The 26021-nt window shown below is 39.7% G+C and overlaps 1 protein-coding gene and 2 pseudogenes across 3 annotated transcripts in view; all 3 read left to right on the top strand.

Moving 5' to 3' along the window:
• Positions 1 to 26021, top strand: part of Mp (collagen XV/XVIII-type protein multiplexin) — a 156290-nt gene that overhangs the window by 109768 nt on the left and 20501 nt on the right. For all 3 annotated transcript variants that reach the window (XM_069133336.1, XM_069133337.1, XM_069133338.1), the window contains 7 exons: positions 16303 to 16381; positions 17069 to 17178; positions 17441 to 17611; positions 19226 to 19423; positions 20995 to 21024; positions 21504 to 21864; positions 22973 to 23364. In XM_069133336.1, the coding sequence (XP_068989437.1) occupies positions 16303 to 16381; positions 17069 to 17178; positions 17441 to 17611; positions 19226 to 19423; positions 20995 to 21024; positions 21504 to 21864; positions 22973 to 23364 (1341 nt within the window). The remainder of the gene's footprint in view (positions 1 to 16302; positions 16382 to 17068; positions 17179 to 17440; positions 17612 to 19225; positions 19424 to 20994; positions 21025 to 21503; positions 21865 to 22972; positions 23365 to 26021) is intronic.
• Positions 2465 to 3206, top strand: LOC138190478 (START domain-containing protein 10-like; annotated as a pseudogene).
• On the top strand, positions 9969 to 10845 carry LOC138190477 (START domain-containing protein 10-like; annotated as a pseudogene).

The raw sequence follows: 26021 nt of genomic DNA, 5'->3' as shown, positions 1-26021 counted from the left end.
CTGTGTCGTTCAGCGTGCTTTCAAAATTTTTAAATTTCCCGTACAAGATGTAAATATTCGCGTTCGATATCAGTAGGAGAAAAAAATTTATTCCAATTCGCAAATATTTTCATTTTTTATTTTGCGACCGATGTATTCGCGATGGAACGAAAGCAAGTTTACCTAAATAATTTCGGCTGATGTTGCGGTGAAAAATTACGGGTGTAACCTTGTTTCCTCCTTTAAGCACTCAAATAAAGCGAAGAGAAATATTGTAATATTAATCAGCTGAAGATGGTGTTTCGAATATCGAATAATAGACGAATAGAATTGAGGCAGTTGTTGGTATTGGCCAAAATCGATACTGTTTATTTATTTTATTACGAGATAGTCGTACATTAATTACGAGACTCTCTTTAAAACACAAAAATAGAAAGTATCGGAATTATCAAAAGCTTAATTATATCCATGCTTCATTTCAAATCGCTTCGAAGTGTGACAACAATTTAATAGATTCGTTATATTTCACTCGGCCATAGTTCACTTTATTTGGAATAATATTTTCTACAAATTCATTGAGACCTTTTTTTCAAAATAAAGATGAAGAAAAAAATCTGTTTCAGTGACTTCGCAGAGAATAGTGTTTTGAATAAAATCCGACATAGTAGGATAAAATGGAACGAATTTACTAAATTCCAAGCCATTTTGAAGCGACTTTAAGTCAAATATCAACTTCTGAACTTGTTTATTAAAATACCATCATAATCTACGTTTTCATCTTGAGAGAAATTTTCGCAGCTTACGAGTATAATAACTTGATAAATACTCACCGTAGGACTATGTCATACAGAAATTGACGAAGAGTATCGATTCTGTGTCAACCAATCATCTTAAACAAAACAAAAGAAACTCATATGGGGCCATTCAAGTATCAGCTAACGCTAAAATACGGGTAAGTCATTCAGAGAAGCGTTATCAAATGTTACCTTGTAACCATTGGCATTTCAGGCAAGCTTTGGCTCACGCAGGAAATCAGAACTGCGTGCTCAAAGACAGCCAACACGTCACTTCCTTGAGAATAATAAAAAATTTCTTGAAAAGTCGCTGTTAATATTGCGTGAATTGCTCAATAAGAATATCATATTTTAGCAAATTTAATGTTTATTGCAGGCATTTAAAAAGAAAGACAATAAACAATTTATTTAATAGTCAATGAATGATGAATTCACGTTTTACTGAACACGCTAATGTGTATTATTGATGATTAATGGTTGATCTTAAATAACGTAGGATTAAATTGATTAGAATGTGACTATAAATGGCATTTCTGCCATTGCCAGGTAGTGAGTCGATATGCCAATAAACTTTCCAAAAATCGTTGCGGCTGATAAAAAATAGTAGTAGGCAAAACAAGCAAACGTTAACAATCGTTATCACTGGGGGTCGGACGCAAAAATTTACAAAAAATGCTTTAGCTAATACTGGAATGACCCTTTGAATCACTCGCAGTTTCCTCTGCAACGTTGGATTAGTGCTAGATCATCCAAAGATCACACGATGTGATTGATGAATCGCCTTGCGGCTGTATAGCATGTGTACACAACTGCAGTCGTATCTTCAGAATATCAAATGCGGGGTGGGGTTGAATTACCGAATTTGAAAAGTTCCGAAAGCGCCTAATTCCGAATTATTCAGTGCCGAAACTTGAAGTAAAGAAATCAAACTTTTACGAAACAACAAAGTTTCTAATGGGCGGAAACCCGACGGCTCAAAGTACCGAAATGTGAGCTTCCGAAAATTCAAGTTATGATGGAGGAAAGTTCCGAAAAGTAAAATTGCGACAGAGCAGAATTCTGAAAAATGAAGTTTCGATCGAGTAAAATTCCGAAAATTGAAATATACTGTGACGATGATTTTTATCACAATAATTTGGCGGCTCGCGATGTAAGCTGGAAAAAAAACTAGACCTTAAAAAAAAGATATCACGAGATTTTGTTGGGCGCCTGGCGTGGTCAACACGCCTCGAAATCTTTATCTTCGCTTAGCTTCGGCTAATATGCTCGGTAGCTCAGTACCGCGGAGATGAGAGGGGTAATTTTGGGAGAGAGAAAGAGACACTCGATGAACACACGCTAGTTAACAAAATTGAAATAAAAGAATATATTTTGACATGGCGGTGTTACACAAAAACAAAAGATAATCATTCACCAGTCGTTTTTCGCGATAACAAAGATAAAATAAACAGAACAAAAAAAAAAAAAATAACATAAAATCGGGAACAATCAACTATCCAAGAGATCTTGATCCTACTTGCGCTAGCCGCACTCTTAATGGTAAAAAAAAATGGTAAAATGGTAACTAACCGCGATCGTCCTCGACTTAACTACAGCCCGAATCGTAACATTGATTAGGGATAAGGAATAAAGGATGCAGAGGCTGCGGAGGGAGAGCAACCGCAGTTTCTTGTATCGATATATCAGTGGCCATGTCCTTATTATGCAATATCATAGATGAAGAAGTTTATGCACAGAAACCAGTTATAATGGACGGGAGAGTTGTCAGGATAGAAAGGGACAAAGACTTTGAAAAGCTAATGCAACTTCACAATGACAACAATGAATAGAGGTTGGATTACAATAAACCAGATCTTTCGATCTGAACTAAAACTATGCCTGGGACGAGCTTAAGTACTGCTGAAATCAAGACAAGATTTCCTGATGTTTTAACTGAATACAGAAAAGTTTGGGATACATGCGAGATTGAGTCCAAGGATATTGGCTTTTTCAATCCCAACAAATCGGGGTTTCAATCTCAGATTTCTTGTACTATTCAATGGCATACCCATCGCCTTTGAAGAATAGATAGAATAAAATTCATTTTGCATTGTTCATGGTTGGATATTAGGCACGAACAGCTCATCGTCAATCATTCTGTTTTTCACAAAGCTCATCCACCAAGGAATAATTACGTCAGAGCTACATCTTATATCACAGGATGCAAGGTAGGCAATCTTTAATGGAGGTGGCAGTGAGTTGGGATATGCATCACATACATATACCCGCACGGAAAATTATCGGTATGGCTAGCAAATGAAGGGATCCAAATATTTGCATCGAAGATGGTGCAAAAAATAACACAAAGCAGTTGTCGGGTATCCAAGTTGGAAGAGTCTACGCAGAGTTAGCGACAAGCAATGGCATTTTTCAAGGCAAATCAGTGCGTCTTGAATAGGAATTGCAGGTTCCGTGAAATGAACAGAAGAGAGGAATTCCAAAAATATTCTTGACGGAGAATCAAAACTAAAGGAAGCGCCCAGCAAAGAAATTACGACTCTGGACAGTGATTAACGACTTGTCTTTTCGTTGTAGGATTTTCTACATGTGATAAATACTAGGATCGTGCAGTCTCGTTCTGTAGGTGAAGTATTGATGTCCATAACAGGACATCGTCAGGTTGAGTGATGCACTGGGGAAAGTCGTGTGTAGAATTGATTTAGCTCCGAATAAAATAATATTTCTTGAGCCTTGAAGACTATAGTCTAACAGAATGTTATCAATGTAGATAACAACTCTTCTAAGTTCGTATTTAACATTATATAAGTTTTGATCAAGACATTCTAGTCCAGTTACTTCAAATAAAACTAAGAAAATAAAAATAAATAAATTCAAGAACAATCAACTATCCAAGAAACGTTGATCTCACTCGCGCTGGTCACACTCTTAATGTTAAACAGAAGGGCAAAAACTTAAAACAAAATATGACACAACGCGCTAACCCCCATCGTCCTTGACTAAACTACAGCGCTAATCGTAACACTAATTAGGAATTAGGAATCAAGGATGCAGAGGCTGTGGAGGAAGAGCCAACGAAGATCCTTGCATCGCGGGAATCCAAGGCGGACGGCTGGCGGTCAGTTGGGCTATGCCGTTTTTTCGAAGAGACGCAAAACGTTTGTTGAGTGTATATCAGTGGCCATCTCCTCATTATGCAATATCGAATATGGTAAAGGTTATGCACAGAAACCAATTATAATGGACGGGGGAGTTGTCAGGATAGTGGAGGATAAAGACTTTGAAAAGCTAAAGCATCTTTACAATGACAACAATGAGTAGAGGTTGGGATACAACAAACCTCATCTTTAGCTCTGGATTAAAACTGTGTCTGGGACGAGCTTAAGGACTGCTAGAACGAAGACAAGATCTTCTGATGTTTTACCACATACTTCATACGACCTCCTTCACGATCCTGAATATAGAAAAGTTTGAGATACCAGCATGATTGAGTCTAAGGATATTGGCTTGTTCAGTGAACACTTCCTGCAGCAAATCGTAGATCGTTCATCGATTCCACATTTATAATTCCGCGTTACCTGCGTTTGACGTGCGAATCCGTGCAACGTGACGTAACAAATCATAACCAAACGATGGCATTTTTCGAGGAAAATCAGTGCGTGTCGAATAAGAATTGCAGATTCCGTGAAATTAATAGAGGAGAGGAATTCCAAAAATAATTTTGTTGGTGAATCAGAACTAAAGGAAGCGCCAAGCAAAGAAATTACGACTCTAGACAGTGATTAACGACTTGTCTTTTCGTTGTAGGATTATTACATGTGATGAATACTAGGATCGTACAGTCTCGTTCTATAGGTGAAGTATTGATGTCCATAACAGGACATCGTCAGATTGAGTGATGCATCGGGGAAAATGGTGCGTAAAAATGACTCGATATTTCTACATGTAATGAATACTAGGATCGTACAGTCTCGTTCTGTAGGTGAAGTATTGATGTCCATAACAGGACATCGTCAGGTTGAGTGATGCATCGGGGAAAATGGTGCGTAAAAATGACTCGATATTTCTACATGTAATGAATACTAGGATCGTACAGTCTCGTTCTGTAGGTGAAGTATTGATGTCCATAACAGGACATCGTCAGGTTGAGTGATGCATCGGGGAAAACGGTGCGTAAAATTGACTTAGTTCGCAACGAAACAATATCTCTTTCGCTTCAAACAATACAGATATACACAATGTTATCAATGTCGATAATGAATCTTCTAAGTCCCTAATTAACATTATTTGAGTTTTGATCATCAAGACATCTTAGTCCTGTTATTTCGAAACAAATAAAAAAATTTAAAAAAACAACATAAAACTTGCGCTAGCCGCACGCTGAATGGTAAACAAAAGGGCAAAAACCAAAAACAAAATATTTATTCGACGCGCTAACCGCGATCGTACTCTACTAAACTACAGCGCTATTCGCAACACTAATTAACATTCAAAATGACACTTGTCTTAACCTTAATTTAGCGAGGCTTATCGCAACGCATCCGAAACTCAATCAGTATCACCACCAACCCAAAGTTAAAAAGTCGTACCGCCAAACCGAGCGCTCACCCCCGACAATAAGCTACCTACTCGAGAGGTGACACTGTAAGACACGATACCGCATCTCGACCCTGTACAGCGAAATTCAGGCTGTACGTAATTTCCAAAAGAAGAAAGAATCGGCTCAAGCCCGTGACTCTACACAACATTCTCGAATACTCAAAATCTTCTCAACCATGCTACGGTCACTGAGCGAAAGAATCGGCAAACGAATTCCGAGTATTTTTCGACACGCAAATTCCAAAACGGCTATCATTCATCCGACAAGCCTTCGCTCAATCGCTCTCAAAATTCGATCGCAAGAATATCAGCAGCGCTTATCGTTCAACATCCAGAAGACGAAATCCCCTATCCCCTCGCGAATCCTTGCCAACGTCGTGGAAATAAAAAAAAAAACCAAAATCGTGATCGCAAATTGTCTCGCGCCACTATTTCGCACAATCGTGCAATAGAGTGATTTTTGAAATCGTCGACCAGCCGCAACACCGATTTCGTTACGCTACTTCCTATGTAACGTCATATCCGCAAGAATACGCAACAACCGATCCGTCATCGATTTCGTATATCGCGCAACTCGGCGCGCAAATGTCGTAGCATCGTGGCGCAGAACTTAGGGCTGGATCGCAATTTCTTCCTCCGCGCAGCTCCATGAGGTCTTGGCGGTGAGCGGGGTGGTGCTCCCTCCTCGCTAGTCCGTCCTTCGCAGATTCGTCGGTCAGCTGTTGGCGGGGCGAGCGTGCGAGGCTGCGGCGCGCCGGCCGCCAGCGGGAATCGCGTCCGCCTTGGATTCCCGCGATGCAGGGATCTTCGTTGTCTCCCCCTCCGCAGCCTCGACATCCTTCCTTCGAAACCGTCGCTGTTCCGACGCTCCGCAATTTCCACGACTTGGTTGCTGACTTCCTGCTTGATGCGTTGATACTCGAAAAACAAAAAGAAACAAAAAGCCTGAATTATCTTAGTCGCTATTCGCTACAATGTCCCCTCTCGGAATTTCGGATGCGTGACTCCAGTTCTGGCGCTCTTTTGCGAATATTTCGCTACTCGATCTCGGAAATCCCTTACGTTTGATTCTGCCCAGGGTTCCGGGAGCCACTTCTAACGGGCATCCAACATTCCTCATTACAACTCCCGCCTCCCTGGACGGAACGTGGGGTGTCAGAGCGCCAGCGCTGCATCCTGCGAGCCGAACTCCGCGAGGTGACCACCAGCTTAAGGTAACTAAACGCCATTGCGCTTTATTCAACGATTCAAAGTGAGCCCATAAATAGAAGAACAAAAAAAATTATGGATCGACCATAATATCTATGAGACGTATACCCTGTTTCGATCCGTTGACCACTGCTCCCCTTTCCAACGCCAAGTCCGCCGAGGTGAGTGCTCAGTCTCGCTATGGTACCTGAAATTATCTAACAAGGCTCCAGGGAAAAAAACACAATCATCGATCACAATCGGTGTTGACCACGAAGTTTGGCATGATTCGCTTACCCCATCCGGGAGCATACGATCCATCTCTTCATAAATCGCCTCTTGTACTTTTCGAGAAACGAGATAATTCCGCTGATCAATCGGCGCGCTTCTCTGTACGTAAATCGAGTGTTCCGCGAAGTAGGACCCAATTCTTATCCAATGAAACTGTACGGCGCGCGGCGCGCGCATCGCTAGCCGATCAGCTGACGCGGCCGTATCTCGACTTGCTCGCGCGCAGGTTGCTTCGGCGATACCGATTTACCGATTTCATTTCCGGACTGCTACCGCTACCTTCATCAATCTTTTCTCTAGAACCTTTATCTGAGTCTCGATCAACTTCTCCATTGTCTGCGCCATCGTCTTCTCTACGTCCGGTTCGGCAATTGCGGCAATCCTGCGGAACCTCGGGCTGCTGCGGGTTTCTATCGACACGCTAATTCGCTAATGAACGATTCTTTCGGCGTGGGTGGAGAACCATACTCGCGAAACAGCGTGAGATTTCGTTCCCGCTCGATCGCGAGGTAGATCAATTCGCACCAATTTCGAATTTCCCTTCTCCTCAGGACTTCGTGGATTTCGGGACGCAAGTTTTTAAACGCTAAATCTAGCAATTGAACAGCTGAATTTCCGCCATCTTCTAGGGAAAGTTGTCACAAAAAGCGCGCAAGATTTGAATTGCGTAATATAAGCTATTTAGATCCAACGACATATTCGTCACAAAAAAAAAATGCTTTGGTGTGTAAAATAACGTTTGATGCGTTAAATGAAAAATAAAACACTTTTTCGGAAGTATAATATTATTTACAATTATATGATGCAAAAGATCATTTACTAATATGACGAAAAACTTGTATTTAAGCCGGATTTTTCTTGATATTCAAAAGAAGTTTTCAATTCGGAGAAGTTACCGTCCATTATCCTTTACTCTGTGATGGGCTGAGTTCCGTACGGATTATTCAAAAATTTGTATAACACCAATTCAACCGTTAGGGAATTACCATTCATTGTTCATCAAAGTGGAGCTTAAGATGTGTAAAAAAAATTTTCAACCAAACACATCGATTTATCATTCAATCACTGAGTCAATAATACCTGAGTTCTCAGTTTCAATTATAATAAGATCGGTTGATAATTCAAATATTGTGAATTTTTACTTACACGATTCGTACGCTATAATACTCGATAAATATAATTATTAAATAATTTGTATTTTGACATAACCTCTACAAGTTGTCATTTGCAAAACGCTTCAGCGTTGTATACTCACTTGTAAAATGATCGTCCACAATCTTTTTTTTTCTTGTATTGCAAAAAACGTATCCAGCTATTATTGTCACAATAATTGTCACTATAAGTTTCCATTTTAACAACAATTGAAATTACTCCCAACTGTCCGCGCTCACGTGAACTTTGATTATATGTGTGTAATTGTGTATGTATATTATATATATCCGAAGTGACAAGAATCTCTACAAAATGGCTACCGCTTAATTGGTCTCGCTGCACCGCGATTATGTCCAATCCAGTGTAGTTATATATCAGTGACGTCACCCAACTATTGGTCTCCCATCGCAACTCGATTATGGGATGTTCGAGTCCGTGTCGCTAACCTAGAATCGGGGAAGCCTCTTCCCAGTTTCCCCTGAAATCGGTTTACGGTGGAAAATGGAACCGCGTTCAAGTTAACTTGAGATACGAAATCGGTTAGATTTTCTCAGTCGTGTCCCGCACGAAAAAGGAAATTAGTAGCAAAAGGTATAAGCACGCCGAGTAAAAATTAATCCCACCGTAAGAAGGAAGCCGTAGGTAGAGTCTGATCGCAAGCAATATTACACGAGATGGGATCTCAAAAAAAAAAAAAAAAATCATTAGCTCAATTCGTTATCAAAAGAAAGTATCATCAGAAAGTGAGAGAGAGGTGATTACTCGCACGAATGCAATTGTTATTACGAGATTGCCAAAATCAAAACCAACCAAACAAAAGCATAACCAAACTCAAAATCATTCAAACAAACAAAGCTAAAGGAACTTAAAAGACTCGGGCTGAAAAAAAATATTGTTTCACCCGTGACAAAAAAGAAGTCAACCACAATGCTGAAAATAAGATAACAGAACAAAAATAGAGAGACCACGGAGAACGTAAAAAATATATCAGAAAGCAATATTTTAAACAAAATCAAAAAGCAAAAGAACACGCGATAATTGCAGGCAATCTTATGCTAACGTAAGCGGAAAATGGCTGCGCGACTATAAGCGGTGTGTTTATTTACCAACCGGTACATTCGTGACATCGTAGCTTTAGTTGTAAGCCGCAATATTCGGTGTTATTTTCCACCCTTTGTATACAATTTTATTTCTTGCTACGTTTCAGAAATCGTATTGCTGTAATCCCATGACGTCGACAAACTGGACCGAGGTGTGTCGCGACCTTTCTCTCCTGTTATTATCCGACCGCTGTTGTGTACTTTTCGTGACCGCTATCCGTTACCAACCCGAAATTTTGAAATTTTCGAAGCGCACAACGCCACTATCTTACTCGGAAATTTATAACTGAAATTTCCAATGGCCCCACGTTTGGCGCCAATTTGCGACGGGGATTTTTATTGCACCTCAGCCATCCCCGGAAGTTACCGAGAACTCACCGCCTTACGATAAATTGACGGCCCGCGATGTGAACTGGAAAAAAGATGGACCTTCAAAAAAGATGTCGCGAGATTCTATTGCGAGCCAGGCGTGATCAACACGTCTCGAAATCTTAATCTTCGCTGAGTTTCGTCTAATATGCTGGGTAGCTCAGTACCGCAGAGAGGGGCGGGGTGATTTTGGGAGAGAGAAAGAGGCACTCGATAAATACACGCTGGTTAAAAAAATGAAATAAAAGAATACATTTTGTCATGGCGGTGTCACACAAAACCAAAAGACCATAATTCACCAGTTTCTCTTCGCGTTATCGAAAATAACAAAAAAAAAAATATAGAATCAAAAACGACCAATTATCCGAGAAACCTTAATGTGGCCTTACGGATGCCCGTTACAAGTGGCTTCCGGAACCTTGGACAGAACCAAGAAATAAAGGATGCAGAGGCTGCGGAGGGAGAGCAACCGCAGTTTCGTGTCTAGATATATCAGTGGCCATGTCCTCATAATGCAATATCGCAGATGAAGAAGTTTATGCATAGAAACCAGTTATGATGGACGTGAGAGTTGTCAGGATAGCGGAGGATGAAGACTTTGAAAAACTGAAGTAACTGTACGACGACATCAATAAGAGGACGTTGTTAGATTACAATAAACCAGATCTTTCGATCTGAACTAAAAAAGTGTCTGAGACTAGCTTCAGGACTGCTAAAATCAAGACAAGATTTCCTGGTGTTTTCCCAGATACTTTATACGACCTCCTTCGCGATCCTGAATATAGAAAAGTTTGGGATACACGCATGATGGTGTCCAAGGATATTGGCTTTTTCAATCCGAACAATGACATCGGGTACTATTCAATGGCAAACCCATCGCCTTTGAAGAATAGATAGAATAAAATTCATTTTGCATCGTTCATGGTTGGATATTAGGCACGATCAGCTCATCGGCAATCATTCCGTTTTTCATAAAGCTTATCCACCAAGGAATAATTACGTCAGAGCTACATCTTATATCACAGGATGCAAGGTAGGCAATCTTTAATGGAGGTGATAGTGAGTTGGGATATGCATCTCATACATACCCGCACGGAAAATTATCGGTATGGCTAGCAAATGAAGGCATCGACATATTCGCACCGAAGATGGTGCAAAAATAACACAAAGCAGTCGTCGGGTATCCAAGTCGGAAGAGTCTACGCAGAGTTAGCGACAAGCAATGGCATTTTTCAAGGCAAATCAGTGCGACTTGAATAGGAATTGCAGGTTCCGTGAAATGAATAGAAGAGAGGAATTCCAAAAATATTTTTGATGGAGTATCAGAACTAAAGGAACTGCCCAGCAAAGAAATTACGACTCTGGACAGTGATTAACGACTTGTCTTTTCGTTGTAGGATTATTACATGTGATGAATACTAGGATCGTACAGTCTCGTTCTATAGGTGAAGTATTGATGTCCATAACAGGACATCGTCAGGTTGAGTGATGCATCGGGGAAAATGGTGCGTAAAAATGACTCGATATTTCTACATGTAATGAATACTAGGATCGTACAGTCTCGTTCTATAGGTGAAGTATTGATGTCCATAACAGGACATCGTCAGGTTGAGTGATGCATCGGGGAAAATGGTGCGTAAAAATGACTCGATATTTCTACATGTAATGAATACTAGGATCGTACAGTCTCGTTCTATAGGTGAAGTATTGATGTCCGTAACAGGACATCGTCAGGTTGAGTGATGCATCAGGGAAAATGGTGCGTAAAATTGACTTAGTTCCTCATGAAATAACATCTCTTTAGCCTCAAAAAATACCGGTATACACAATGTTATCAATGTCGATAATAAATCTTCTGAGTCCGTAATCAACATTACTTAAGTTTTGATCATCAATACATCTCAGTCCTGTTATTTCGAAACAAATAAAAAAATTTAAGAAATCAACATAAAACTTGCGCTAGCCGCACGCTGAATGGTAAACAAAAGGGCAAAAACCAAAAAAAAAATATTTATTCGACGCGCTAATCGTGATCGTACTGTATTAAACTACAGCGCGAATCGCATCACTAATCACCATCTGAAATGACACTTGTCTTAACCTCAATTTAGCGAGACTTATCGCGATACGTCCGAAACTCAATCAGTATCCCCGCCAACCCAAAATTAAAAAGTCGTACCGCAAAATCGAGCTCTCACCCCCGACGATACGCGAGCTACTCGAGAGGTGACACTGTAAAACACGATACCGCATCTCGACCCTGTACAGCGGAATTCAGGCTGTACGTAATTTCCAAAAAGAGAAAGAATTGAATCAAGCCAGTGACTCTACGCAACATTTTCGTATATTCAAAATTTTCTCAACTTCATAACGCGTAACTCAGGCTACGGTCACCAAGCGAAAGAATCGGCAAACGAATTTCGAGTATTTTTCGACACGCAAATTCCAAAACGGCTATCCTTTATCTGATAAACCTTTACTTAATTACTCTCGAAATTCGATCGCAAGAATATCAGCAGCGCTTACCGTTCAACATCCAGAAGACGAAATCCCCCATCCACTCGCGAATCCTCGCCGCCGTCGTGGCAACAAAAAAAAAACCAAACTCCCGATCGCAAATTGTCTCGAGCCACCACCTCGCGTGATCGCCAGAACTGGAGTGATTTTTGAAATCGTCGACCAGCCGCAACACCGATCTCGTTACGCTATTTTTTACGCGACGTCATACCCGCAAGAATACGCAACATCCGATCCGTCATCGATTTCGTATATCGCGCAACTCGGCGCGCAGATGTCGTAGCATCGCGGCGCAGAACTTAGGGCTGGATCGCAATTTCGTTCTCCGCGCAGCTCCACGAGGTCTTGGCGGTGAGCGGGGTGGTGCTACCTCGTCGTTAGTCGGTCCTTCGCAGATTCGTCGGTCAGCTGTTGGCGGGGTGAGCGGGGAAGGCTGCGGCGCGCCGGCCGCTAGCGGAAATCGCGTCCGCCTTGGATTCCCGCGATGCAGGGATCTTCGTTGTCTCCCCTTCCGCAGCCTCGACATCCTTCCTTCGACATCGTCGCTGTTCCGACGCTCCGGAATTTCCTCGACTTTGTTGCTGATTCCCTGCTTGATGCCGTTGATACTCGATAAACAAAAAGAAACAAAAAGCCTGAATTATCTTAGTCGCTACTTGCTACAATGTCCCCTCTCGGAATTTCGAATGCGTGACTCCAGTTCTGGAGCTCTCTTGCAAATATTTCGCTACTAGATCTCGGAAATCCCTTACGTTTGGTTCTGCCCAGAGTTTCGGGAGCCACTTGTAACGGGCATCAAAAATGCCACGTTACTATTTTCATATAGCGTGGTTTATTCAACGAGTGGATGCAAGCCGAAAATCAGAATAACCAGGATCCCGAACGTAGAAATATCGAAAATCCAATACAAAGAAAGATCAAAGTGGTAAAATTTCACCCAGCCAGAAATTTACAGAGCTGAAAATCTTCGACCTTTAGAATTTCGATGTTTCAGATTTCTAAATTTTCTTGCCTTCACACTTTCCAAACTTTGACTTTTCTGAGTTATGTCCTTTTGGCATTTGAACCTTTCGGAACTTTGTGTGTCGGGTTTCGCACCATTCGAAACTTTGATGTTTCGTCAAAATTGGATTTCTTCATTTCATGTTTTATCATGCAAAAATTCGGTGGGTAATCGGCGCTTTCAGAACTTCTCAAATTCGGAATTTCAATCCCAGCTCTAGATTGCGGCTTTCGGTATGTATAAAATATCACGTTTTATCTGTTTGGATATCGATTGGTAGGGGTGTTTTACGATAACTCAGTGGCCCATGGAACCAGCATCCCTTTATTTCATTCTGGAGAGAAATTATTGCGAATACCTTACGGCTACTGTGCATAATTTGCAAATCTCCGTATCAGAGAAACGCAGTAAAGTATCGATCAACGCTTTACCTTCATTTCACATTCGAATTCTTGGTCAAGTTTTTATCATATTCTTCGATTTGAAATTGATACTCGTGATTTTTGTTTTATATTTTAAACTCACGTAGTTTCCGCGATATTTATTTTTCAACGTTCTCTGTTTCAACCAGTCGTTATAATACTTTTAATCAATCCAAGCCATGTATCTTGGAACATTCTTTTGCAGAAATAATTTTCAAAAATACCGTGTATGAACACGTCTATAGTGAAAAATTTATGCTTCAACGAAAAGAAATTGATTGTATTTTAGATAAACGTCTAGTAAAAAATTATCGATTGGCTTTAATTTTTCATTTGCTTTTTTTCAAAAGATTTTCAATTAATAACATTGTTCAATTCGCATGATTGAGAAAGGTGTTCGTCTTTAAGTGCGTGAGGAACTGGAGTAGGTTATTGTATACAACAAAATCCACCTTTATATTTCACACAATATCACATAGGATATGTTTTGTTTTAAATGTATACATATATCGTACTGGTTAGCATCATCACCGACTCATGGAATCCTTTCCCACGGCTTATATACACAGGACAATATATGACCAAAACGGCCTTTACGCACACCTTATGTTTATATTTTGTGTGTGTCTCGCGAGTTTACTTCTTGGATTTAGACATGGCATATCATGTACTGGAATCAATGTTAATGTACTTCGTACTTCAACAATTCGATAACAATTTTACACTGAGAGAAATTTGTAGTTCCGGTTCCCGCTCAGTCCTTAACTGTTTTTATTTTTTACCATGATCGAAAAATATAGTACTAGGTAAAAAATGAGAATTGGTTTTGTAGCTGTTACCAAAAAGTCTAGTATCTCTTACTATTCTTTCTCATTACGATCACTGTTGCTATATTTTCTTGTAACTGTTGGGAAAATTTAATGCTTGTGCAACAATAAATTGACGTTAAAGCCTTATTTAAATAAAAAAGTAGATTAAACCTCACAAACTGATTTTGCGTTGCAATTACCAAAAAAAAAGATCGACAACAGCGCAAAATGGTTAGGCGTACCTCGTTTTTCGTAATTCCAACAATATCCAGACAGTTTTTTTAACCTGTTTTACTGAATTTTTCGAGTTACTGTAACATATGAAATTTTTCTCATTGTCAGCGTTATTTGTTACATTATGTTTAAACATCTGACTCCTTTATTGTGCTCTGAGTATAGATACGAGGGCATAATATCCGCTTTGAAACGTCCTACAGGCAGAAGCTAGCGTAACGATCATAGACCAGCGTTTCCTAGGTACTGTTTGCGTCAGTACACACCGAAGTGGAGGTTCTTCGGACCGGTCAACCATAGTCACACAATGCGTAATTGTCATCTCCCTCTGAGTAGACTCTGGACATAAACACAAAGCTTCTCTGTACATAGAAGTCCGAATAAGCAAGCGAACACGGTAACGCGATTTCCAGCAAATAAATATCTTCATGTTCACTTCTATCGAACAATAATTCCTCGCAGTGAGTATTGTGCATCTTTGGTGTCGGTAGAGGTATCAGAATCGGGTAGATAGTTGGCGGCAGAAACTCCGAGGCGAATGATACAGTTCTAATTATCACAGTATCGTCGTAGCATCTCTGGAATTGGAAACGGTGAAACTGGGGGCTGATCATTAGCCAGTTGTAGTCAACCTCGTTACGATTGCGACAATCTTCGATAGTTGAAAGTGGCAAACTGGATCGGCGGGTTGCTTTCATGCGCTTCTTTAGTCACGACTATTCCAACTCCGAGTGTATTGTAAATAAACTTATAAATAAATTTAAAAAACGAGGAGCTTAAAACTAGCCCAACATTTCCTGAAAAAAAGACACACAAATCAAGGATAGGTTTTCTTAGGAACAACTTTACAATAATAGTTTTACCATGTCTGAAGAGAAATTTTTTAATAATATTTGTTTTTCTGTTTCCTAGCTTCTTCCTTTTTTGGGCGGGGAGGGGGGGGGGGGGGCAAGGGGAGGGGGGGGGGGAGCCATAAAAATGCCACATCATATTGTATACTCGTATAATCTAAGGTATTCGTTCATTCATTCGATTATTCGTACTTCGGATTGATCAAGTATTTAAAAAAGTGTATAACATTGGAATTATTAAATGGAAATTGTCGCTCGATATTTCTTTTATTTTTAAATAAAGTTTTCTTACGATTGGCTTAAATTTGATAATTGTGTTTCGAAGGTCTTTAGTAGATGTATGTCAATAATGGTATAATAGTAATGGTATAATAGTATGTCAACAAACTTGTTCGTTACGAAGCAAGGATCCACGCTCCTTTTTTATTTCGATGATATTCCGATCGATTATCGTCGTGATTCTATTTTATCTGTTTACACTTGTTACTTACCGTTAGAACCTTCGTTGCCATTTATTGTTTTCGATTTTTAATAATTCGTCAATTATATTCAAGAGTTTTATAAATACATTACTGAATAAATAAAATTAACACATCGTGAATTAGGAGGTGTATGTGATTAGCCCTATGAGTCGATTCTAATTTTAACAAGCTGGTATACTTGAATCGTTACACGATACTCATTTATCACAAATTTCTGAGTACGTCTGTGTATGTGCGTGCATCTCGTGCGTGCTTGCCTGGAAAATTCGGGAGAATAATGCTTGAGGGCAATTTTGGGCGGACTACGAACTGCTAACCATTCTGCTTGACGGCTCAATCGCTTCTAACTATCTCGACGAGCCAGAACGTTGTCTAAAGGACGACTTGACATTAACCGAATTAACTCCGTGGCTCTGATATTATGTGTTCAAGTGACATTGACGCTTCTTGCTTGCTGTTTCACGCGAGCTTAAAAACTGAATGTACACCGTCTGATCAATTCTTTTTTGAAACAGGACAAAAACGAGGATGACGATGATGACGACAGACAGTACCCGATCATTCCTCCACCTCCACCGCCGCCGAATATGGATCGTAAGTTTATTTCTCAAAAGTTTCAGTCCACGCTAACGATATTGTGATTATTTCACAACAATGCCTGAGAAGGCAAAACTCAACTTATCAACAGATTCTCAAGATTTTAGTTAATCGAAAGGTTAGCATGCGAGGAACAACCTGCGATAATTTTCAGAACCTCGAAATCATTATAAATACTTTTCAGACTAGATTTCTGAACTTAATAAGTCAATATTTATTTGTGTCAACTTCAAATCTTCCAATTATTCATTTGTACAAAATGAAGATCTTGATTTCTAAAGGTGCTGATCTTTAATGTGACTTGCGAAATCTCTGAAGCAATAACTCTTATCTTCGATCAACGAAATTCCCCGATCACAAATTTCACAAAATGGTTAATCAAGATACGAAATTTATACCATTTGAGATTCAGCTTCATTGAAACTGTTCCTTCTCACATCACTCGCAAACATCATTACTCAAGTTTACAAAATCCTCCAACTGTGCCTCTGAAAATGACCATCGCATTGGAATCCCCTTTAATTAGTCGTTCTCGATTCACAATTTCCATCCGAAAGCTGTTGTCGAAAGACCGAGAACCATGAAAAAATGTACCTGCACAAAATTGTACGACTCCTACAGCGCATAAGATATCTTTCGTGTCAACTTCAGCTCTTTAAATCACCGTTTCTTTTCTTACCACAGCGAGGGGGCAAAAGGGGGATAAGGGAGACAAAGGGGAAAAAGGTGAGAGTGTCAGAGGTCCACCAGGACCCACGGGACCACCGGGACCTGGCTATGACGGCGAGCAGAAGGTATCAACCATTTATGGAATGAATTTAAATAGAAAATATTAATAGTGGACAACGTGAAGAAACAATTTTCTCCTTGCATAAAAAAAAAAAAAAAAAAAAACTTGCTATTGTTTACCCTGCAGATTCATGCATATCTCGCTGGATCTAATGAACTCGAATTCAACAATAACGACTTGGCTGTATTGCGAACTTCAGAGCTTAAGCTTTTATTACGACTGTGAATAAAATAAGAGTGCATGAATTTTACGGGCTTATTTTCCAGGGAATTGTTGGCCCTCAAGGTGAACCTGGAGAGAAGGGAGAGCCTGGCACGTGTTCGTGTAACACAACTGCCCTCATGTCGTCCTTCACAATGCCAAAAATGATGCAGGGGCAAAAGGGTGAGACGGGTGCGTCGGGGGCAGAAGGAAAACAAGGCTTACCGGGATTGCCGGTGAGGAGAAAACTGTTAAGGATTAATGTTCCGTGTCAGGGAGGAGAGAAAGAACCGTTCGAAAAATCTCCAAGAATGTTATTTATGCGAATAATAGTCAACTCGAATGAAACTGTAACGATTTTAGTTTCATCTAAAATCCACGGAATAAAATCAGAAAAAGAGACAAACACCAAGAGATTTTTCGATTTTTTTCTTCTATTTCTTCACCTTTCCTTAAATCCGTTATTCTATGGTTACAATATAAAAGTGACACTACTCGTCGCAGGTCTAACAAACTTAGCCTGATAGTTAAAAAAAAAAAAAACACACACACATAACAAATAACAAATAACACACATATGTATGAATAAAAAGATAAAACGACGAGTGAGAAGAAAATTGTCCGTAAAATAAAATTTAGACAAGAGAGGTTTTTCGATTCAGATATATAGATACATGTAGAAGACGATGAAGATGTTAAAAATAAATTTAAAAAATTGTGATTGAAGCCTTTATATTCTCGGTCCTGTATTCAGTTAAAATTTCTACCTGGCCAGGACTCACGCTTCAACTCACTGTTGTCACACGTCTTGTATTCTTGAACTACGTAGATCTAATAAACCCTCTCGACCCAAATTCGTCTCTCTCTTTCTCTGTCTCTTCTCCTATTTCCACTATAAATCGTCACAAAATCAAATTGTTGTTACTCAATAGAAAAAAATTTGAGTAACTTCGAATTATAGACGGATATTACAATACGTTTAGAAAATATTTTATGTTTAGAACGTCTAAGATTAACAAACTCTGGTGTCTTTTATACAATTCTGATATTTTAGGCCTATTTTATTCACCGTAAATCTCTGCGGAAATTGCCTAAAATCATTTGTCTCACAAATATTTATATTCACAGCAAATAACTAGCTGGATGAATAAAAAATCTTAACTTTTTGGTAATAGGTAAGATCGGCTGATCGTCTTTTTAGTTCTCAATAGCTCGAGATAGTTCGTTAGATGTTCGAACTAGGAGAGACCGGAAAAACTATCGTAGCAACGCAAAAAAATTCGAAGTGGTGAACGATACCGAGAAAGAAACAGACGCACGTAAAAATAAATTTGCTGATAAAACTTTCTCTCATCCTCCGTGAAACTCTACAACTTTTCTCTGAAATATTCTTCGGTACAACCTATCCTATCATTCCCGAGATATTCGACTATTTCACCTGACAAAATATAGAACAACATTCTAATTGAAAACAAAAGGTCGTACACCAAATTCTAAGAAAATTAATAAAAATTCTAAAAGTTATGGATATTTACGAATATAGAGAAGTTCCAAAAAATTCGTTTGAATCTCCGTCGAATTGTTGATTGTTTTTCCGAAATTTTAATCAAATCGTCCATGTATTCTAGAATCGATAATTCTCTCCGGTTCATGTGCAAGATTTCTCAAAATATTTGTAACGATAAATTTTTTCCATACGATCGTCACGATTTCACCTTTTTCGTCAGCAAAAATTAGGACTCAGGCGATGAGTTTCTTTCAGTTTTTCGTGACAACTGCTTCTTCGAATAAAACGTCTGCAGCTCTCGGATATGAATATCACTAAAAATTGTTCTCCGTTTCTTACTAAGGGCGCCGCAGGGCCTCCTGGTGAACGGGGCCAACCGGGTATGAAGGGCCCCAAAGGCGATATGGGCATAACAGGAGCTGATGGAGTGGAAGGTCCGCAAGGTCGGAAGGGAGAAGCAGGCCGAGACGGTGTTCCTGGAGAAAAGGGGGCCACAGGTCCTCCAGGTCCCCCGGGAAAGGGAGAAATTTCCGGATACGACGTAAGTAATTGATCGCCTTACTTGACACGACTTGGCTAAGGGCGGGGGGGGGGGGGGGGGAGGGGGGTATATCGTTAAATCGGTAAAAAGTAGACACTTTTTTAAATATTTTTTTACAAGATACATGCAATGTATTTTAAATCAACTGATTACGGTATTGTAGAGTAAAATTTGAAGAATATTTTCTGAAAATTTCAGTGAAAAATATTAAAAACCAAGCCGCTGGCAACAAATCTCCGGAGTAGTCTCGAAAAACAAGTTGTTTTCTATGATAATATTTTACCCTAAAATTTTCAGAAAATATTCTTGAAATGTTACTCTACAATACCGTAATCAGTTCGTTTAAAATTTATTGCCTGTATCTTGTGAAAAAATGTTTAAAGAATGTGTTTTTTTCACCCAATTAACGGTACCCCCCTCCCCTTAATGCGTCGCGCAAATACTCTGTAACGTGAAGAGAAGCGCAACCATAATTTTTTATTTGCGTCAATAGATTGAGGGAAAATTTTGTCATTTTGACCTAGATTATGCAAAAAAAAAAAATCTGGTTTACACGTAAAGCAAAAGCTGTGAATCGATTAACGCTTAGTGACTGGTTAATTGACTGGTGTTTTATTGAAGTACGTGGTACATAAAACGTGAGGCGTTCGTTTCATTTTCCGAAACGATAAGATGAATGGTTTAAACTTCGAATGCTTGCGTCGAAAGTGCCCTGCTGATCATCATTCACTCCGAGATTAGCTCAGCCGCTGTTTGAGTATCTATTCCTGTAAGTGTTCTCTCATCACGAACCCCATTACGGTTAGTCTAGAGACGATGTATCGACTAATTCCGGAACTTAAGATCAATAAACTTGTTCACTTCACAGATTTGGAGTAACATTTACTTTGCCGCGTGTGTAGTAGGTGTTATAGTATTGTAAATGTGATTTATTTACGAGCAACAGGTGTCAGTTGGCCGCGAGTCGAGGGTCGAACTGTCCGTGGGAATTTCTTTGGCGAATAATTCGAATTTCTACGTTCCTAATACTGCAGGTGATTTTCATCGATCAGTGGTGTGGTTTAAGAAAAATATTTAATTCGTCACAATTATGATTCTAATATGCGTTTTATTATTTCAAAATTCACGTAATATTCGTCGGCGATCAATTTTAGGAGAATATTGGTTGCGAGATTTAATCGTTGAAGTCGAAGAAAATATGCAGAAGCTGATACTATATGTAATTTTGTTTATTTTTATTTGTTTATTTAAGAAAAAAATACCCAACAGGGGAACCCAGAGAGGGCAAATTTATCACGTATAGTCCAATATTAATATTATAGTAGAATATACAATATACGTAAATGAGTTTGAATATATGTAAATAGTTTGAAGCATTAGAAGTAATTAAAAAAAAAAAAAACAATTGCACAACGAAACAGATATGAACCAAAAGAAACGAGAGTAAACTAAGGTACACGTGAAAGAATACAAGACAAGCCTGAAAAAACGTACGTGCTAAACTCAGGAATAACAGAAAAAATGAATTTAACATATTTTTAATCGTTTCCAAATCGTTTTATACAATGCAGCCTAGCTGGAAACCTAGGAGCATGTACAGGGTGAGTCATCCAATTTATACTGTGTCGTGATATGGCAATCAACACAGTGAACATTGCTGTTTATAGTGTACTGTAATTTTGCGAATGTAAATGAAACGTAAAAAAAAAGAGAGAGAGAAAGGTTATCTGTTTCATCATAGAATTTGAAAGTGTAGAAAGTCGAAATAACAAAAAGTGGAGATGCATAAACAAAGTCAAATCATATGTGAATCGTCAGAATGAGTAAAAATATGCTTACAATTAGGCACAACGTAGAATAGTCATAATTCTGACTTCCTTATACACATATTTTCTATACCTTGCCTCTCCATATTTTCACTTTTCGATATTTCGACTCGTTCTGAAAATTCATTCTACATTCTTAACCCCGTCAGAATTCGACTCGTAACATAAAGAAATTAAAAGCATTATCAAATTTGACATCTCTGATCTTATAAAACAATCTCTTCAAACGACTCAAACGATTATTTCCCAATCAGATGGAAGGAATAACGATGCGTCCCGGACTTCCCGGCCACAAAGGTGATCCTGGTACTCCAGGAGAACGTGGGCCTAAGGGGGAAACTGGGGTAGCGGGTGCGAAGGGAGTGAAAGGCGAAATGGGTCTGAAGGGTACGAAGGGTGACCACGGAAAGGACGGCTCATCAGGGCTCCAAGGATTTAAGGGAGAGCCCGGATCGCCTGGAGCACCGGGAGTTCCAGGAGCTCCAGGAGCAAACGGCACGCCAGCTGAAAAGGGCAGCAAAGGAGACGCTGGTCCCGAAGGAAAAATGGGACCTACCGGACCTCCAGGGCCTCCAGGACCCAAGTCGGAAGGTGGAATAAACGTTGGTGATATAGGTACAGTTTTATTGATATTTTTGGGCGATGAAATTGGTGTGATCAGGTCCAACATCAACCGTTCATTCTACGGAATAGAAAAAAATATTTATTTAAATTAGTGGTTGATATGTGTTGCGTAGATTTACCCTTGGAAAAAAAATGCAGAATTCAAAACGTTGAAATCTCGAGAAGGAAATTTGACGATTATCAATGATCCTCGTCGGATTTTTATTACATCTGATGTAAGCTTGTGAAATTCAAACAAAGACCTTCGACGCGTATATATGAGAAAATATTTTTCGGAGTTCCCGAGACCCACGCGAAATCGGTGAAATTCCATCAAGCTGTGTGTAATTATGTTGAGATTTTAGTGAAATTCTTGAAATTTTCGTAAAGTTTTTTCAAAGACTTAAGGTTTTCCTATGACCTCTCTGAATTTCTCGAAAAAACATTCATTTTAATTGAAAGTCTGTCGTAGATGTATAACGTTGAACGTGATGTATGATTTTCTTGCAAAGTTAATCACAATTCTTGTTCAATCCTTGTGAAACTCTTCATATTTGACAAATCCTTCTAATAAACCTTTTGAAGTTTCATGAAATTGATAGGATCCCTATATAATCCAGGAAAGTTTGTTAAATTTCATTAAACTGTGCTAAAATCCGGCAGAAACGTATCTAATCCTTCGAGAGTATAAAAATTTTTGGCCAAAGTTTAAGTGACATTCAAGTTCATTTTAGTGAAGTTTACCAAAGACAATTAATATTTACTTGAAATCCTTGTCCAGTCATTTAAAGATATTCGCCATCGGAAATTCAACGAAGTTTCTTGGAAATTCTTTTGCGATCTTAAAACCTTTCAACGAACATAACAACCCGCCTTCAAGCTTCGATAAAAATTCTGCACAGTCCATTCGCAATTTATCTGCTATTATCTTCTAGCATTCTGTTACCCCGATGAAAATTATTCGTAATAAAATCCTACTGAATGCCGAGAGTCTTGTAATTACTAACTGAAATCCACGAGCTTTTCGCGACCTTAAAAAATCTTTACAACATCTCAAAATTGTTGGTGCTCTCGAAACCTCAACTGAAATGTAACATTCCGAAAAACTGTGGAATTACAGATCCAGGTGAGAAGGGCGACAAAGGAGACAAGGGTGATCAGGGATTCAAGGGTGATTTCGGCTCGAAGGGTGAGAAGGGTGACCGAGGGGATTTGGGTCCCGCCGGTATTCCCGGGGTCAACGGAATCCAGGGTCCCCAGGGCAACAAGGGCGAACCAGGAAAAGATGGGCTGCCCGGATCCAGCGGGACTCCCGGGACGAAGGGCGAACGGGGTGAGAAAGGACCGCCAGGAGTGACGGCCATTGCGGGTCCTGGGGATTACGTGACCATCAAGGGCGAAAAGGGCGCTAGGGGAAGGAAGGGGAAACAAGGATCGCCGGGACCGGCTGGACCTCCTGGACCCGCTGGGAAAAATGGCGCGACTGGAGAAATTGGACTGCCGGGCTGGATGGTGAGTCTTGAATACTACTGCTGTTTTATACTTTTTTGTCGCCCCGAATTCTTGTTGGTACTCCTATTTTCACCAGATAACTGCATTTCGCTAGAAAGTTTCAAGGACTTGATTAAATTTTGGTGATAAATTTTGTGATGATGAGAATTTTAGACCGGCTTTCTGATTTTCGAGTTTAGTGTGCAGAGTTTAAATTTGGAGATTTTGGATGATTCTTTCGTGTAGTATTTTTTTATGAAAAATTACGCTCGAAATTAGTTTCGGAAAATTCGGTGAGAATATCGGCGTATCGATCTGATAATGATTGTTACTTCCGGAAAATAGCGATTTTAATAGGAAAACATTCGTTCCTGATGAAATTTGACTTCAGTGCTTTATAGTCTTATGGTTTTTCTGTGGGAAGAGATCTGAAACGTTTGAAAATTCACAGAACTTAGGGATTCCATACAGAATTAAAATGGTTCTTTGCGAGCTTCATTGGCCATTGATGTATTTTGAGTTTCACGCTGCAAAATATTTTGAATACTGTATAAATACTCACAAAATACGTTTACATGCTTACCAAAGAATGGAAAGGTAAGTGGCTTTGATGTTTAGCTAATTCGATATGATAACGAGTGAGTAGAATGATCTTGTGTAACGCAATGGTAAGATTGTCAGGTGCTAATCCATATAGTCCATTACGTTATAACTCTCCTTTGTATCGGACCAAAGATTTCTTACGATTACTATTCGCAGCTAATCCCAGTAATCGAACATGAATCGGGATAAGATTGCGAAATTCAATAATGGTTGACAATGTGTCAACAGAAAATTCGTTTTCAACACCGGAAGAGTCCAGCACTGATACGTTGTTGTAAAATTGAACGCTGACTTCACTTTCATCCAGTAGCCGGAGATTATTTTACTCTCCCACCAGCTGAAAACTATATCTTAGGTTTTGGTATAAGAACTCTGTGCGCGCCTTCCGTATTATTTGACATGTTTTAGCATGTAAACAAATTACAGCAATAGTTTGTTACAGCGATATAGTGAGAATACAATTATAATGATGACCGTCAAACAATAGTAGCATTCAAACGATATTTGGTTTCACTATTGCTTTGGAGCGTTACACTTGTTCAATAAATATCAGTAAAGTTGATCTCATTTAATATTTTATCGTCCATTATCGTCAATACGTTGACGCTTTTAACATAACTTGCATGATGGGATTACTAGCCGGTTTATCTCTCATAAAATCAAGTTCGTTACTTCTACTAGGTTTTATTCGTTTTTATTTGATATTCAACGCAAGTATATACGACGATGAATAAAAAAAAAAATACTCGCATCACCAAACGGTAGAGAAGTGCGGTAGTTGCAATATGCCAACGCCTGCTGATACAGACAATGATGATGTTCGAGTTTGGAATTAACATGCTGAAACATGGATACGCATTTTTCTAACATTACCGTGACAATGATACATCAAACAGTCATTCGTATTGATCGGAGTATAAGTGCCAGCTTAATTATTATAGATGAAAATATGACTTATATTTCAGGTGTGCTCAACAATTCGAACAAAAAATTATGCAGGTGAGTGAAAAAATGTAAAAGACTGAAAATACGCATCTGGACGAGACCTATAACTTTGATAAACACACGTGTCGCCAGAAGCTTATATTTATGAAGGTATTTGGCGAAAACAATTTTTTTGTTCTGAAAAAATGTTTCAGAAGTTGTAAAAATCGATTTAAAAATTCGAAAGTTCTTTTGTCAGAAACTTTTTGTAACATTCTTCACAAATAAGGGCATGGAATTTGCGGTCGGGCAATTCTTTCGAAACAAAACTGATAGAAATTGTCTGAATATCTTAGTTAGTTTTCGGCGGGTAAGTGGGCCCAGGTGGGCGTGAGAGAGTAGGAGGATTCTGCTCTATCGACTCTACCTAACGGGCTCGCACCGACTTTCGTAGCAGCCAAAGTAGTGTCGGTATGAAAGCTTGAGATTGAGTCGGTACAAAGTGAGTACGTAAGACTACGTGTCGACTGCGACTTAGGAATGTCGATCAGCTCGATCATCCCCGCGAGAAGAAGCGTAACCGCGTCCACTGCCAACCACACCGAACTATCTCCGAACTCCTCCAACCGCCGTCAACCACCTCCGACCACCTCCAACGACCTTCGTCCTCCTCCTCCACCTCATCTCCCTCCGTCTCCTTCTCCTCCTCCTCCTTCACGTCCTCGTCGTCCTCGTCCTCCTTTACCACCTCCGATCACCTCCTACGACCTCCTACTACCTCCAAACACCTCCTACCATCTCTGTCCACCTCCTACCACCCTCAACCACCTTCTACCACCCTCAACCACCTTCGACCATCTCCAAACACCATCGTCCTCCTCGTCTACCTCGTCCCACTCCACCTCCTCGTCATCCTTGTCGTCCTCATCCTCCTCGACCTCCTCCAATCACCGCCAACCACCTTCAAACACCTCCTACATTGGACTGAAGAATATAAAAACAATTGCCCCTAATAAGCTTCGGTGTGACAATCGTCGTGCGCTTGCGCTCCCTGGGATGTATCCAACAATAGAGTGGAGAACTTATTGCAGAACATCAGAGAGTTGCCGATTTCGACATGATGCTGGCTGCATTCACCTTCCGAGTTACAC

Source organism: Neodiprion pinetum, chromosome 2 (genome assembly GCF_021155775.2).
Source record: "Neodiprion pinetum isolate iyNeoPine1 chromosome 2, iyNeoPine1.2, whole genome shotgun sequence".
Taxonomy (NCBI): Eukaryota; Metazoa; Arthropoda; class Insecta; order Hymenoptera; family Diprionidae; genus Neodiprion; species Neodiprion pinetum.
The sequence above is the reverse complement of the archived record's forward strand: the minus strand, read 5'-3'. Positions and strand labels throughout refer to the sequence as shown.